This window comes from Ictalurus furcatus, chromosome 15 (assembly GCF_023375685.1).
Source record: "Ictalurus furcatus strain D&B chromosome 15, Billie_1.0, whole genome shotgun sequence".
Lineage (NCBI taxonomy): Eukaryota > Metazoa > Chordata > Actinopteri > Siluriformes > Ictaluridae > Ictalurus > Ictalurus furcatus.
In genome coordinates, this window is record NC_071269.1 from 2,670,555 (window position 1) to 2,687,361 (window position 16,807).

Sequence of the window (16,807 nt, forward strand, 5' to 3'; positions counted from 1 at the left end):
AAATATGAATAATAACTATTTTAACAACAAAGTTGTTTTGTTGTTGTTGTTTTTTAAACCCCAGTTCATTCACTTGCTGTTTGCTCTATCCCAGCTCGTCTGACTCCTCTGGGTACAGCAAAAAAGTTTTTTTCATGACATTTCATTACATGTTAAAATATTCTTGCCCCGGTGTTCTGACCCAACGAGATCAAAATCGACTGAAGCTTATTTTCTTTATCTTTTGTAATGATGTTTGTTTTTTTTTTGATGAATTCAGCGATTGGACGACTAAGAAGTAACAGAAGAAAATAATCTGGATGTCTTTTTCTGAGATTGGCATGGGACCGCTTGCGAAGTAATAAAGGATGTCCGAGTCGGAGTAGCTGTTTGATTTTTCAAACGAAAGTGGAATAAAATTTAGAGTTGACCAACATTTTATACTCGCAAAGACGAAAAAAACCCCAACATTCTTAAAATGTACTTAAATTCAGAAATGAAGCGTTTCCTTTCCTCGTTGCCGTACACTCCTGGATCGTGAGTCATCATGCAAATGGAGACAAACTAGCGAATAACCTTTAGCATCATTTCAACTTGAGTACAAAAAAGTTTTCAAGAAGTTGAGGGATAGTTTGACGGCTTGCGATCAAGACCTGCAGGCCGAGAGTTTGTCCTGATAAAGGTTTTTTTTTTAGTAGCGCTGACAGGCCACTGTGAATAAGGATGTACTTGTCTTTGGAGCCTGGGTCATTGGTTCTCCAACCTTTTGTACCCAGAGACCTCTTTAACTGTAAAAGAAATTCCATGGAGACCCTCAGATTTTTTTTAATGAGCATTTATTCAAACGTTTCAAATAATATATATTTTAATGTTAAGCCATAGAGATTTCTATTTCTGACCTTTGGTGCCTGGACCTATATATTATTATTATGTTTTATATCGTTGATAATGTGTGTAGTGATTTCCCCCACTGTAAGAAATTAAATGAACATGCCCCGGACCCCCTGGCTGTGCTTCACTTTGAAAGCCACTGGGCTGGGCTACTGATTTGTCCGTCCGTGTTCGGCACCGTCAATGTGAGTCCATCACGTAGTTAAATGAATCGCTTTGGAAAGTCATTTAAAAACGAATCGGGTTAGAAAATCATCGGTAAAATTCCGACGTGTTTAACCGTGTAATTGTAATGTACCGTGTGGGGTATAAAAAGCTGCTCGACGTGCTCCGTGTGAGGGTGTAAGACACTCCGCTCTTGTGTTAAAGCACGACTTCCTTTACTTTTCCCCGATTGACTGATGTTGCTTTATTTAAATAGTACATTATGACACATGTAGGATGCGAATCCTGTAAGACATCTCTACAGAACCAAGTTGTAAATCGTTGTGTGTGTGTGTGTGTGTGTGTGTGTATATATATATTTATTTTCCTATTTTAATCTGCAGCCCTAAAAGGTCCGTGAAGTAATTTGGCCTATTACTAGTGTAGGTTTTCTGATTTTGAAGCCAGAGATAAAGGGAAAGGGAGTTTCTTGATGCTATGAGTAATTAAAAACAACACAGGTTATTAATAATTTCAGCTTCATGTCACATCCATGCTAACCTTCTTTGCTTTGCTTTCCGTATGTCCCAGTTGCGCCCCCCCCATCTCTCTCTCTCCACCCATCATCCCGTCTTGTCCCCTTTTTCATGAAGCTACATCATGCCTCACACCCCTCTCCTACCTCTCTTCCACCCTCCTGAAACACACACAAATACACACCGTGTCCCCTGGCTGCCCCTTTTGTCTGCCTCAGTAAAACAGCAGAGCCTGCTCAGGCCTGGGGGATTAACGTGTGTATACCCGTGAAGTGAGCGATGATTTGGGGGGCGGAAAAGCTGGCGGAAGCAGTGAGGGCTCATCAATGCGCAGCTCCTATTGTGTTTGGTTTTTCAGAGCTCTGTGGGAGCGGGCGACACCGGGCGTGAGAGAGATGATACGAACCACGCTGAGCACTTTGCTGTGCCAGGGAACATCACAAGCCTAGGAACGCCTCACCCGATGAACCGGCGCTCCAGAGACACCTGTGAGAGCCTCGTCTCTTGTAAAACCGAGTTAGGAAGCGTGTCAATCATGCCACACGGTTCTGGCTTGTCTGAACCCATCCATTCCATTGTACTCTATTAATACAGAAGGGTTAGGGAGGGATGTGAATGTCACACTGATCATGTCCTGTAAGCAAGTCATGCATGCATGCACTTACAGGAGTGTTAAAAAAAAAAAACTAAACAATGTACATAAATCTTAGTGTTTTGATGCAGATGTAAGAACCTGGACAAGTTTACCTTTATGATGAAGAGAGAGTTTGATTTCGCAGATGTTTTTTGCACTCCTGTATAATTAAACAAATTCATGTTCAGTTGCATTCCCAGCGAAGAACTTGAAACAGTCCCCACTCGTTCAGCTCATATTAAGATATTTGATGTGTTTTATACGTTGGCAAGGTTCTGGAAGTGCGCATCAGACTGAAGGCGAGAGGCTTGATGTTCTGTACGAACGCTGTCCGGTGGCTTTTAAGAAAACTCCTTGCCATTAAACAAATCAGCTCCTTTTTAAACACGAACCCCCCGCTGTCACGTGTCGTTGTTTGCCTCTTGCTCGTTTACATGCCGACACACGTGCTTCTTTCTAGCCTTTCATTTTCGCCCAGTGTGTCCGATAGGGTTGTTAGAAAGGGATGGATATATAACTGAGTCGGATAGATTTATCATGAACTGTAATATCCCAAATCTGAGCGTCGCGTCCATAATTATGTGCCTTTTTTAATATCGCATAAAAGCAGCGGTAATAGCATTGAACAGTAGGTTCTCAAAGTTGATGTGTACAACTTTTACAAAGTAAATGGGCACGAGTAAGGATCTGCGCGACTTTGACAAGGGCCAGATTGTGACGGTTAGACGACTGGGTCCGAGCATCTCTAAAACAGCAGGTCTTGTGGGGTGTTCCCAGTATGCAGTGGTTAGTACCTACCAAATGTGGTCCAAGGAAGGACAAGGTCATGGTCGCTCAAGGCTCATTGATCACTGTAGCATCCCGAGCCTCGAGTTACTGTCTATATAGAGTGTGTGCATGGGCTTCTTCTAGGTTTTCTGGTTTCATCCCACCTCCCAAAAGCATGCCAGTAGGTAGTTAGCCCCCAGGTGTAAATACGTGTGTGAACGTGTATGCGTAGTGTGCTGACATGGACTGGGATCCCATTCAGAGTGTCTCTGCTCCTTTATTCCTTTATGTTCTCCGGACCGACCGCAACCCTGACCAGGATGAAGCGTTTACTGAAGATGGATGAGTGAATATTTATTTTTGTTTGTTTGTTTTTCTAATTTTGTAACTGGAGCGTAATTTAATTGGAACCATAAGGCGAAAGAGGCAGTGCTATTTTTATTGATGTAATACCCCTTGGTACACATTAAATACGCATTAAAGTATTTCCCTATGACACGTGCAGTAGCTAGTGGGAGTCTCACACTGCGCAAAAAAAAAACCCAAACTTTTACAGACTAAATCAGGAAGGAAAGCCAACGTAGGGTTCGAATGCAAGCCAGAATAAATTACAGGTTGACAACTAGGTTACAAGAAACTTGAAGGGAAATATGAAACTGATTGGACTTGAGGAATTCTGTTTTGCTCAAGCCTGGTGTGAACAGCCGAGTACTGTTGCTTTTGGACATTTCACTCGAGCTGTAATTTAGTGTTCTTAATTACAGTCCGCGAAGAGCAGTTTGGGAACCGCTGGGCTATGGGTTTTGATTTCTCTCTATCTTAGTGTGTGTCTCGATCAGCTCTCTAGTTCAGTAGTCAGGGCACCGATCAGGGAGTCGGCAATTTTAAATTCTTCCAGTGCACTGGAACGTTCGCTCCCTAAAAAAATAAATAATCACACAATGCACTGCAAAAACCAGGGAGCATCAGCTTTAAAAAAAAAAAAAAAAAATGGCAGACGAACTCCCTGCTAATTTCGTCTACAAATGTAAGCTTGTTCTCCTTGTCGTAGTTCTCAAATGATTACTTTTGTCAGCAAATTTGTACGTTTATTTGATGTTCTACATGTAGTTTGTTTGAGTCTAACGACTTCTAATGACTTTTAAAAGATCCGCTAGCTAGCCTACGATCCTGCTTGACGTACCATGACGGAAACACGCGTGATTAAGCTGATGAAATTTATATGACTTAAATCTTCAATATTTGATATGTTTGGGTTTTAGAGTGAGTGACGGGGGGAAATTTAGAAGGTTCACTGGAAACTGAGTCATCAGTGTCCCAATGTGTAGTGAGCAAGGGTCCTTACGAGTGCCCAAACTTGTGTACCTAGGGAGCTGATTGAGAAGGAACTATTTGGGATTTCGGTTATGACCCGAGTTCAACATCGGAGTGCCATCTGCTCTGTAGGTGATATCTGGATAAACCAGGGCTTAATGACTATTAGTAGAACCTGACTTGCCACATGTCCTTAAGGAACATGAAGGACCACAACAGTGAGAGTCGTGCTTGAGAAAGAGATAACATTGGGCCCTTGATGTCTAGTATTTGCACAATAGAACACAATAGTAGTGAAAAAGAAGCTTTCGCATCGTGGTGAGTTTTTAATAAACGAACCCCAGCCAGGCAGCATACAGCCCAGACTGGCTATTATCGTCTAATCATCGTCAAATTGGAAACAGCATCTCGTTCTGGATGATGTCTCGGAAGATTCTGCTTTATTTGCTTCAGCTGTGGAATTTAGTCAAACGGATTAAACACTTATGTACAGGGGTGTGTCTTCTGCTTAATGTTAACCTTTAAACATCCATAGCTGTTAAGCTCGTCTGCATTTTGATTAATTTTTTTAAATATTGAATTGCCGGCACGTTCTTACTCTTAATGAGTTTTTCAGACCAAATGCCCCCATGATCCTCAGCCCACAACCTCATCATCTCATCACCATTGCCCTCCAGCATTGTCAAGCTCCTCCCCACTCAGTCACCTGATCATTTGCAACACTCACCTGTTTGCAAAGACATTACTCACTTCAAATAACCTGGGCTTTCTGTATTACCAGTGTTCGAACACTGTCTGCTTTACTGGTTTTGGCCAATTAGTCTATTTGATAGTCTATTTGACTCTCACTCATTTCCTGAGGATTGTCTGGCCCATTGGACTGTTTGCTGTAGCGGTGTTAATAAAACCGAAAACTTGGGGCCGTGAACCACTTGCCGGTAGACACGAGCAATGTTTCTCCCAGTGACGTCTTAGAAACCATTCATGGTCCGAATTTGTTCTTTATAAAATCACTCTGAGTGCATTATTCAGTTCAGAGTGAAACCCCAAACATGTTTATTTATTCATCCATTTCCTCCATTTAGTTGTTTGCTTGGTAATAGAAAATTGAACCCTGAGTACATACTATTAAATATTTGTTTACCTGGACTAGACAAATTAGTTTATTCCTTTTTCACTGCAAGTGGGCGTTTGGTTCATTTCACATATTAGAGATTATTTCTCTCCTTTTCCTTCTGTAGATGGGCAACATGCCCGAGGTGCACAGTTGAGGTCACGTGTCCGTGCTTACTGATCCTATGGAAGCATGAGGGCCACTTGTGGCTCGGCGTTATATTTTCTTGCTTGCTGAATTGACTCCATTTCAGTCAGATTGCGCCGAGCACCAAATCGAGATCACGAAAAAGTCGTTTTTCGCCTTCTACGAGCTGTGCTCGGTGGGGAAATTCCAACCTTTCATCCGTGAAGGAGAGCGAGACCGGCAGAGTCGAAAACCGCAAGCTGTGAAAGCTTTTTAATCAATAACTTTTGTTTGTCACATTAATAATAATATGAAGTCAAATTGACCGCTTGCCCAGACCAAATTCCACTCGCGTTATGCGCGTTGCTGTATCTTTTTTTACGGAGAAAACGCGAGCAGAACTCGTGCGCTGTGGAAACCCTGCGTATGTCACGATATCTCAATACGGCGAAATCGCATCATCTTTAAAAGTTATAGAATGCCGCATTGACCACCCCTACAGCATGTCGCACTGTTTTAGGATTTTAAGCATCGGTAGTGATGCTAACAATGAACGGTTTGTCGTGTAAAATCTAAACAAGCTAAATACTTTAAGTATGTTTAAGCTAATACTATGTGCAAGCTTATCCATATACAGTTTAGCCTGCATAAAAGTCTACACACCCCTGTTCAAAAGGACCTTTTGCTTGTAATAGAGTCTTTCTGGGTAAGTGTGTATTTCAAAATGGTGGTGATCTGAAACCATTCCTTAGTTGATGTGGATTTGTGCTTTGGGTTGTTTATCATTTGTCTAACAGAGGCCTGCAGTTTCCCTGTATGTTGACTAGAGCCCAAGTCTCAGCTGAAGAGAAGTAGCCCGACACCATGATGCTGCCACCACCATGCTTCACCGTGGGTGTAGTTTGGGTAATAGGGTTAGGGTTATGCCCAAGAAAGTTCTACCTTGCTCTCATCTCAGAATTTTCATAATCCACGGAAGCCCATAGTGTCTCTTACTGAAAGATCTAGCTTCCAACGCATGTATTGATGGTTACGTTTTTGTTAGGAGTGTTGCTTTAAGATGGACAATGGGAAACCCACACAGGCATGTTAAAACCTAGAAACAGAGGCACCGGCAGCAGGAGTGCCTGTTACCTTGTTTTCGAAAAAACAGCATGGTTCCAGCCGTAGTTCCAGCTGCGAGGCGGTCCACTCGGTATATCGCATTTTTGTTTCTATAGCAACAAAACATTTACAGGGACATGTAAGGTGGAAAGTCATGTAATTTAAGCCTAACCAAAAAAAAAACATATTTAAAAAGGTTGTTATTATAATAAAAGTAACGAAATGAATATGATCGTTGATCTGCTGAAGCGTTCTGAAAGGAGACATTTATTTGATTCTGTTTTATTCTATTCTGTGCGAAACATCTTAAACAATTATGTTTATATACAAATTTTCGTATGATATCATCCAGCAACTTTACGAGACCTTTGAGCATGGTTTGACTCCTTTTCTTTGAAAATTGATGGTGTTGTTGACATAGGCTGGGATAGCTTTTGTCTTATTAACAAGTCCCATACTCACTGCTCATAAAAGCATGATTGCTTTAATGATACAATTAGATGGGAAGCTTAGATGGATGGATAGACGATTAACGTTTTTGATTTATCATGCTGGTCTGGTCCTTAATGTTCTTGTGTATAGTTTAGCCAGTTCCATGTTCTAGTGCAGTACAGCGTGAATGGTACAGGTGTCTGTTACTATAATTAGCCCCTTTGTTGAGCAGTCATGTGAGGTTGCACACAGGTCAGCCCGATATGTGCTGTCAGTGTGGAGGGCAGAGGCACGACTGCCTCCGACAGATGGAAAGCGACAGTGGAGAGATTTCACCAGAGGGGAGAGAGAAAGAGACGCTACATGGGGGTAAACGGAAACACGTATCAGACTGTCAGAGGCAGACAGTAAAGCCTAGGTTGCCTTTATGTGGCTTTTTATGACTAGATTATTGCTGAATCAGGTTTTTTTTTTGTGTGTGTTTTTTTTTTTTTTTTAAATGATGATTCAGTGGAAATAATCAGCAATACAGCAATTTTTTTTTATTGGACATGAAGAGCAGCACTGATAATGATGTGGAGCGTTTGAGGTCATAACAAGAGAGATGGATGCTAGACAGCAGCCACACTGTCTAGAGATAGATTTGCTTTGTGAATGAAACCCTTAGAATCTAAGAGAATTTACCTGATGGAAAACTGTGAATGTGAACGAGGAGGCTGCCATCATGTCTGATGTGCGACTGAAATACTGTTGACCCCCTTCCAAATTCTTATTTACTTTGTGTTCCACTTGACGATGATTCCCTGCTTTTACTTCTTCAGCTCAATTTGGCATTCCCTGTACTTATGAATTATTGACATCTTAAGGGCTTTAACCGCAGCATCAATTTTAAATAATCATCATGGCATTCTCTTCCTTTATGTCATAGTAATGTACTTCACCTGCCTTTGTAGCGGCCTGAGGTCCAAATACTACCTGGAGTTTCTTTCTGTCTTGCTTGCTTGCTTGCTTCCCCCCCCCCCCCCCCCCCTTGGAAACTCTTGTTTGCTTGTTTTAAAGCTAAGTTTCTGACATTGATGACATGTGATTGCTCTTATTGAGTGCTCAGCCATGTAGAAGCTTTGGCATGTGCAAAGTCTTTCCATACAGTTGTACATGTAGATTAACTTTTTAAATACATTTAAAAAAAAAAAAAAAAAATCTGAAGGAGTGCCATCTTGACATAATTAAATTGTCAGAGTTGTCAGACTGTTTTAGTTGTGATTGTGAGCCGTTAGGACGTGAAGGCAATGCGAAGGGAAGTGGAAGGCTGTCTTCTGCAGGTGCTCTGAGAGCAGCGAGGCCCTACCTCTTCACTCGCAGAACTAAATGTTAATGGGTTGGACTAAATTTCTGTCCGAGCAGGACGGGAGAGACACAGATGCACTTACGGTGATTTGTAATCTAAAGGCTTTTTGCGTTATATAGAGTGCTAAGATGGTGCTCATACAGTATACAGACCCTCTGATCTGCTGAGTCATTAACGATGAGCCGGTTGGGGTGTGCGGACGAAGCGGAAATGATTGGATACTTCCGGTATTTGCTAAAGTCGCAGTCGTTCTTTATATCACAGCACTACTAGATGCTCAATTCTGATCGAGATGATGGCGTTTGTTCATTTTCTCTAAAGGCGACCGCGACACTAGCGCCATCTGCAAAGTTTATATCCGCGCACACGCTCTAATCGGTTATCGTTTCTATAGGAACAACTTCCGCAGAGGTACCCGTTTGTATTGCAGACGTTCCTCGTGAACGGGCTGAAAATGCGTGCGAGCGTTTATGTGATGTAGCTTTCAGTGAAGAGATGTTTATTTAGCATCGCCAGGGTCAGCACATTGAAACGGTCTGAGGTAAATCTGTAACTTTATGTTTTCAGAATGGGGAAAGTCTTCAGGACAGAGGGCTTTGCGGTTACTCAATAACACAACAAGCTGTGGTTTGTCTTATTAACTGGTGAAGAAAGGACTCTTTTATATGTGTTATGTAAGCGATAACAGGAATTAACTTGCTTTACGGATGTTCCACAACATTAAACCTAGCGATAAACGGATGAGAAGTATGACGCGGTGGTCTTTCATTAATAATAAATAACAACAACAACAAAAAAAAGTCAAATTACTGTGGTGTAAAACAAAACATTTCGGGATGTTATCGGTAAATAATCCTTCGAGGTGGTAACACGCCACTTTCCTCAAGCGGTAGACTTTCAATTTGTAAATAGCGGGTTATATTTGGTGAACATGTACAGCTAAAATAAGCCATAGTCTTACAGTTGGGATCGGTTTTATTGACTATGTTGCGCAGTAATGACATTACTGACGCATGTTTATACATGACACCTACTAAATTTGAATGCTTTTTATGTTTTTTTTTGTTTGTTTTTTTTAGGCTTTACCTGAAGCTGAGCAACATTATTTTGTTGGGATGGATAGAAGACGTGCACTGACTGAAAACTGACACACACTAGCAAGGGTGTTCTATGCGTCTGTGAACCAGACCAAACCCAAAAAAAGAAACAGGAGGAAAGGAGTTTTTTTTATTTATTTAGTCTTTATCGTCATGGCGACCGACCCAGGAGAGCCCACCGGCACGGAGGAGTCATCCGGAGAGAAACCTGATGGAGAGAGGGAGGAAGAGAACGAGAGGACGGGGAACCAGTCAGCCAGCCAAAGGGAGAGCCGGACACCAGAGAGAGGGGCTGGACAAGAGGAGGCCTCAGGAGCAAGAGCAGAAGGAGAAATCGGTGAGGCACAAGAGCGAAGTTCTCATCCGAAGCGTGAGAACAAACGCTTCTTTCGGAAGAGCGTGGAACTCTGTGAGAAGGATGAGCTTGTCGAGGAGGACGAGGGCCTTCATAGCGTCCCTCGTTCTGAGCTCCGTGCCTCGGACTCTGTTTTCAGTGATGGAACTCGGCATGTACCCACTGATGGCACCCACGGTGGCGGCCTAGACCTGGAAAAGGGTGCCCCGTCAGTGGCCAGACTAAAGGGAAAGGAGCGTGAGTCTGAGCAGGAGGAGGAGGCTGAGATGAAAGCTGTGGCCACATCACCTGGTGGCCGCTTCCTTAAATTCGACATTGAGCTTGGCCGAGGAGCTTTTAAGACCGTTTATAAAGGCCTGGACACGGAGACGTGGGTGGAAGTGGCCTGGTGTGAACTACAGGTAAGTCCTGCTCTGGAATCATTTCAATAACTTGATGCTAGCTTTGCTATAACTTAATATTTGTGTTGTATCTCAAATTTCACTCTTTCTGCCATTTCCCTTGGGATCAATATCTATCTATCTATCTGTGTATCTATCAAGCAGGAGTTTTCAGGTGCTTTCTGTTTTTAATGCTGCTATGAAGAGTATATCTTTGTGCAGACTACATCGTACTGTGCCGTACATTTTTTGGAGTGAGCCTATCGGTGTTTTTGTTTTTATTCCTCTCGTGTTGCCAATCTCATACAGTTCTGTCTGTAAAAGAGAGAGAGAGAGTGCTGCTATCACATTCATGTTTCTATGAGTCATGTTCACATCTCAGTAAGGCTGCTTGTTATCTAGGCAACAAGCGAGCATGCTGATCTGTTTAAAACGGCCTCATCCAGTACCGTGTGGTGCAGTAGTATCAGCGCTGCTGCCCCCAGTGGCTTCGCTGTGGTATTACCTTCTACCCAGGAATAGCGGGCTACAGTACGTGCGATTTCATGTTTGTTATTGGTTAAATAGACGACTAGTTGAAATGTATAAAAGTCCACGTTGATACTTTTTCCGTAATCAACATTATTCAGGTTAATCGCTGCATCACTAATAGTGTAAGGACTACGTTTGATTTACAGCGGTTTCGATTTTTTTTGTTTGCATGTAAACTTTTAGCGACATATGTAAGATCTAATATTTAAGCAGTTAACTTTATCAAACACAAACCTTTCAAGGCACTCCCCCCTATTTAGGAGGTCGTGGTCCATGAAGACCAAAACCTCACGCCACAAAAACAGTTTCTTTCCATCCGCCACTTGGCTCGTTAACAGTACTCAGGACCCACCATGATCTCGTATCCGCCTCCATGTACATTACACGTTACATTAACGAACAACCCCATGTTGTTGTTGTTTCATATACGTTACATTAACGCACACAACTCAGACTGCATGAGCATTCGCACTGGCCCACTTTTGCACATCCGGCACTAATGTACGGTTAATGTCTTTATTTTTATTTTCCTAAATCTTTACATTTTTATATTTATCCTCATAGTTTTCATAGCTTTATAGATTTTTTTTAATGCTTCTCATTTTCATAACTTTCTCTCTTGTTTATCTTTTTTTTTTTCTTTTCTTTTCTTTTGTTTTCCTGTTATTGTTAAGCACCGGTACACCAAGACAGATTCCTTGTACATGTAAACCCACGGTACTCCGATTCAAGACCGATTTGATTTTTACCTGATGAGGTTCGGTAATGAATTTGACTGGTCAGTTCAGATGAAAGGAGGCATGTGTCTGATAGAAATTGCAAACGATGGCCCAGATGTACATGCACGCATTATCCAACAAGCACAGCATACAAGTCATAACAAGACACTCTGTCATGTCTGTTAGTCATATTACCATTAGCTTGATTTGAACAGGACGAATGTTCCTCCAGAAGCTCCGTGTTTGGCACCATTCTGACGATAATGATAAGGCAGCCTTGAACAGGCTGCAGGTAAACAGTAATATAATCGGTCATTTTTAGGCCGGTTTCAGCTGTATCATGTTTTTTTTTTTTTTTTAGTCCTAAGTGCTCTGGTCCAGCTAGAATGAATCAGGATGCTGTTTCTTGGGACTTGTTCTGGGCCTTTTGGAGAAATCTTAGCCTCTTGTATTCTTGTTATTCTTTCGAAACTTTTTCACAGTGGGGTGCCCTGAGACACGGAGAAAAGAGCTTCAGAACTACAGTTGAATAGCTCCATAGTTTACGCATCGAAACCATCCGTGGGAGAGCAGAGCGGATCCCACTCAGCATGCATTGAAGTGCAGAAATTATGTGGTCAGCACAGTAGAGCTTCTGTCTTTTAACGTAGACTTGTTTGTCTGTTGAATGCATTGCGGTCCACAATACACTGTATTTCCTACCAATGCTTTATTGTATAATCGTTTCAGAAGGCAGAAGCTGTGGTTACGGTCAGTGAATGCATGCGCACAGCTGGTAGCGTAAGCATCTGTATCGCAGTAAGCTAGCGAGCGTGGCGTGGTCGGAACTGTTCGGAGATCACGTGAACCGAATGCTGTAGCGCTCTTAAAGCAGCACTTTTCTGACACGGAGATTCTGTGAGGTTTTAGCGAAGCTGTCTGTGCTTGATTATTATTTCGGGTTCCCAGGATACCAAGGCAGTACGTATAAATGTAGCAGTAATAATGACCGTGTTAGCGTTTTTATTCCGTCAGTTAGTTAAAAACTAGGTAAAGTAACCTTGAGACATTACTCCGGCGCCAAGAAAAAGTTTATATTGTGTGTTTGTATACGACAGCAGAAACCTGCTGAAAGATCTAAACGCTATGTTTACGAGTACGCGATTTAGAACCTCGAATGGAATATGAGCGACACGTTGATTGTGATGACGATTATTGATTATTGGGTTGAAATATTTATGGATTGATCATTAAGAAAGAAAGTCAGGCACCAACATAATAGTGGCTTTTTGGTACGTGAGAAGGAACAGTAAAATGCCGACTGAGGAACGGAGGCAAGCGGAGCATTTCCTATGGATTCTCTTCGGTTTCTCAGCATGTTTGGTTGCTTTGTGTGCAAGGCCCAGTCTGTCATGTGTTCAGAGCTAATTCCACACTGCGGACCTGGCTAATCTCTGCCTTTGAGTGCTGTGCCAGGCTCCATCGTTATTTTTTCCCCCCATTCATTCAGCCTTGACATCCAGCTTAACCATTAAGTCATGAGGGAGGAAATTGGACTGTGGAGCTGTAACACTAACATCTATTAAACCTTGAAAGCCTGAAAGTGTTCATAATTCAGTTCTTCATAAATTTACTAACTACAGTATAGTGAAATTAATAGCGAAAGGAGTACATTTACAAGAGAAGGGAATGTAAGGCAGTCCTGTTGAAGTGCCCCCCCGTCTAGGAGTAATTCTCTGTGTCCACGTCATTTGGATTGGTCACATTTGTTCAAACTAATCTCAAATCAAACTGTCTCTTGCACTGGCACAAGAACTGTGGCTTTGTGTCACACACTTCGTTAGAAAACGGACAGACAGTTTGTTAGTGTGAACGTTGTGTAAACACATTGTACCCCATTATTCTGCCCTGTGGGAATATTTCCCATTTTATAACTTCTCCATGGCATCCCAGTGAAGTATAACATCACAAACAAGGCAAATCTACCCGACGTATGAATGTAGCACAGCCTCTAGCAGGAACAAGCTCAATATTATGCCCTAAGGCAGGGGTTCCCAAACTTTTCCGGGGCAAGGCTCCCCAAATGGCATTAACGTTTGACCGAGGCCCCCCTTTTGCAAGATGTCTTTAAAACACATTAAAAATACAGACTTCTGAATATATCCCCCTTTTTTTATTAATAATTACATCTTTACATTACATTACGTTAGGAATTGTGTGTGTGTGTGTGTGTGTGTGTGGTTGTCTGAGAGTGAGAAAGAGAAAATCATGTATTTATTTCTTTTTCACACCAAATTGTTGAGGCCCCCACTTTGAAAACCACTGCCCTAAGGCATCTGTTTTGAGTAGTAATGGCTGACTGCGTGTAAGAGATTAGCCGTGATTTTTATTTCTTTAATTTTTAAAGTTCCATTCACTCCCACACCCTAACAAAACAAGTTTGACTAATAGCACTGTTTGTACCTTTCCATAATATTTTCTGATGGAAAATATTGTTGGTTGCATTTGTCAGAGTATATACAAATTTAGTCATTTATTCTGAGCAGAATAAAGCATGGATGATGGATGAAGGAAATCCGTGAATTCATCATGCAGCACCATGCAAGCACCTCATACAGTGCTGTGAAAAAGATTTCGTCTGTTTTCTTCCATATCCCGTACTAAATAGTTTTAGATCTTCAAACGAAATACAACATAAAAACAAAGGCAACCTGTAAACACACAATACAGTTTTTACTTATTGATTGTTTTTTTTTTTATTATTGAAGCAAAAAAAAAAAAAAAGTTATCCAACATACCTATCACCAATGGGAAAAACTAATTGCCTCCTTAAACTTAAAATCTTTTTGTGCCACCTTTAGCAGCAATAACTGCAACTGAACACTTCCCATAAATGGAGATCAGTCTGTCACTTACTTCTAGGACTAGGATTTAATCCTAGGCTTTGGATGATTGACTTGCTGTGTAATCCAGTTGCGCTTGAGTTTCATCTTACGGATTGAAACCCGGACATTCTCCTTTAGGATTTTCTGGTAGAGAGCAGAATTCATGTTTCCCTCAATTACTGAAAGTTGCCCAGGCCCTGAAGCAGTAAAGCATCCCCACACCATCACACTGCCACCACCATGCTTCACTGTAGCCATGATGTTCTTTTTGTGGAATTCAGTGTTTGGTTTACACCAGCTGTAACGGGACCCCCGTCTTGCAAACAGTCCCACTTTCGACTCATCAATCCACAGAACGTTCTCCCAAAAGGTTTGAGGATCATCAAGCTGTGTTTTGGCGAAATTCAGACGAGTCTTAATGTTCTTCTGGGTTAGCAGTGGTTTTCACCTCGCCACTCTTCCATGGACGCCATTTTTACCCAGTGTCTTTCTGATAGTGGAGTCATGAACAGTGACCTTTACTGATGCAAGAGAGGCCTGTAGTTCCTTTGATGTTGTCCTTGGCTCTTTTGTGACTTCCTGGATGAGTCATTGCTGTGCTCTTGGAGGAATTTCACAAGGTCTAACACTTCTGGGAAGGTTCACTACTGTGCAGAGTTTTTCCATTTGGAGATAATGGCTCTCACTGTGGTTCTTTGGAGTCCCAGAGCCTTTGAAATAGCTTTGTAACCCTTCCCAGACTGATGTATTTCAATCACCGTCTTCCTCATCATTTCTAAAATTTCTTTCAACTTTGCCATAGTGTGTTACTCTGTAAGACCTTTTAACCAACTTCATGCTGTTAAAAAAGTTGTATTTAAGTGCTGATGTGATTGAACAGGGTTTGCAGTAATCAGGCCTGATTGTGTCTAATCCAGCTGAATGCCATTATGAATGCAGTTTTATAAATTTGGGGAATTAGTAACTACGGGGGCAAATACATTTTCACACAGGCCCAGTTGGTACCGGATAACGTTTTTGCTTCAATAAATAACAATATCATTTCAAAACAGTATTTTCTGTTTACTCAGGTTGCCTGTTCTTAGATTTTGTTTTGCAGAGGTGTGTGAACCTGTCATGAGCAACAGGGTGTGTGTGTGTGTGTGTGTGTGTGTGTGTGAGAGCGAGATGAGCCAAACAGAGGATTAACATGGCATCACTTACTGTGTGCTTAATTCTGAACGTCCACGAATAGTGTGCGACTCTTCGAGAGTAGAGTCGCTCAAGGTAGATTTTCGATACTACAGTGTAGTACACAATTCGACTCTATGGTGCTGAATACTTTAGACGGTGTATTTAAGTAGGCCAACGGTAATCTGACGCTGTGTTTTGCCTATAGGCAAATCAAATCGCCGTGCTCACATGACACGGATGGGCAAGAATTTCAGCCTAATATTTAAACAGTGTGTACTAACACCTTGTATTAAATACAGGCAATGGGGTTTATTGTCCACATCCTGTTGAAGTGTAAAGCAGAGGCACAGATGTGGATCCTTATCAGCTCATTACAGTCTTTCAGTTGAGTCATAAGTACATTTGTGTGCAAGAAGCATGCAACACTGACCTGTATGCAGGCTTAGAAAGGCGGGCTGTTCAAATGCACTACAAGATCATTGCACGGTTTTTGATCCTGTCAATACATGTTTAAATAGCGAAAACGACTGCATACAGCGCGAAGGAAAAACTTTTAACGGGTCATCTTAAACACCAGACGTCTCCTTGAGTTGTTTAAAGCCGTTTTGGGTCGTTTGATCCAACAAATAGTTCACTATTCACAAATAGTTCTCTCTGAATGAGTAGCAATATCTCGAATTTAGGGCTTAACTTAGAAGTAGCTTAGACTAACGCGATCTACCGATATACATGTTTTATATACAGTCGAACCCCAGGGCTAGAATTACACTTGAATAATACACACACTGAAATTTCTGACTGACCGTGTGTCTCCTAAATCAGCTGCAGATAATATGAGACGAGGACATAAGCCGGTATTGTAAATGTCACTAAGCAAGCCAACGAGGGAGATCTGACCCAGCGCTGTTCCTTCCTGGCTGTGTATAAATTCAGGAGCTGCTTTACTGCAGATAAATGCACAAGCGTACAGCCGTGTGACATCGTGTGTACTGAAAAGAGACTTCCACAGGCAGGGGATTAGCTGTAATAATTCAGCTTGAAATTCTCGGAAATGGAAGTTCCCAGTGGCTCGGCTCTCTCCTCTGTTAGCGTCCTTGGCTACACTTAGTCTGTCTCCTACGTGTCCTTGACGCTAGCACTGAAAGCACTTTTACTTTAAAGTAAAAACAGGTTCATGTGGTGTGACTTGAATTTTCCCGGTAGTGCAGCTTAGACAGCGGTATGATTTAATTATGTGCTTTATGAGGCATTGTAACATTTAACATATTGAGTATTGCTTTGTGCAGATTTACGTGCAT

At 41.8% G+C, this 16,807-nt stretch overlaps 1 protein-coding gene across 1 annotated transcript in view; it reads left to right on the top strand.

The window, feature by feature from the left end:
- The first annotated feature begins 8,136 nt into the window (after window positions 1-8,136).
- Window positions 8,137-16,807, top strand: part of si:dkey-151g10.3 (uncharacterized) — a 49,032-nt gene continuing 40,361 nt past the window's right edge. Inside the window, exon 1 of the mRNA XM_053643556.1 lies at window positions 8,137-10,243. Coding sequence (XP_053499531.1) covers window positions 9,641-10,243 — 603 coding nt within the window. The 5' untranslated portion in view covers window positions 8,137-9,640. The remainder of the gene's footprint in view (window positions 10,244-16,807) is intronic.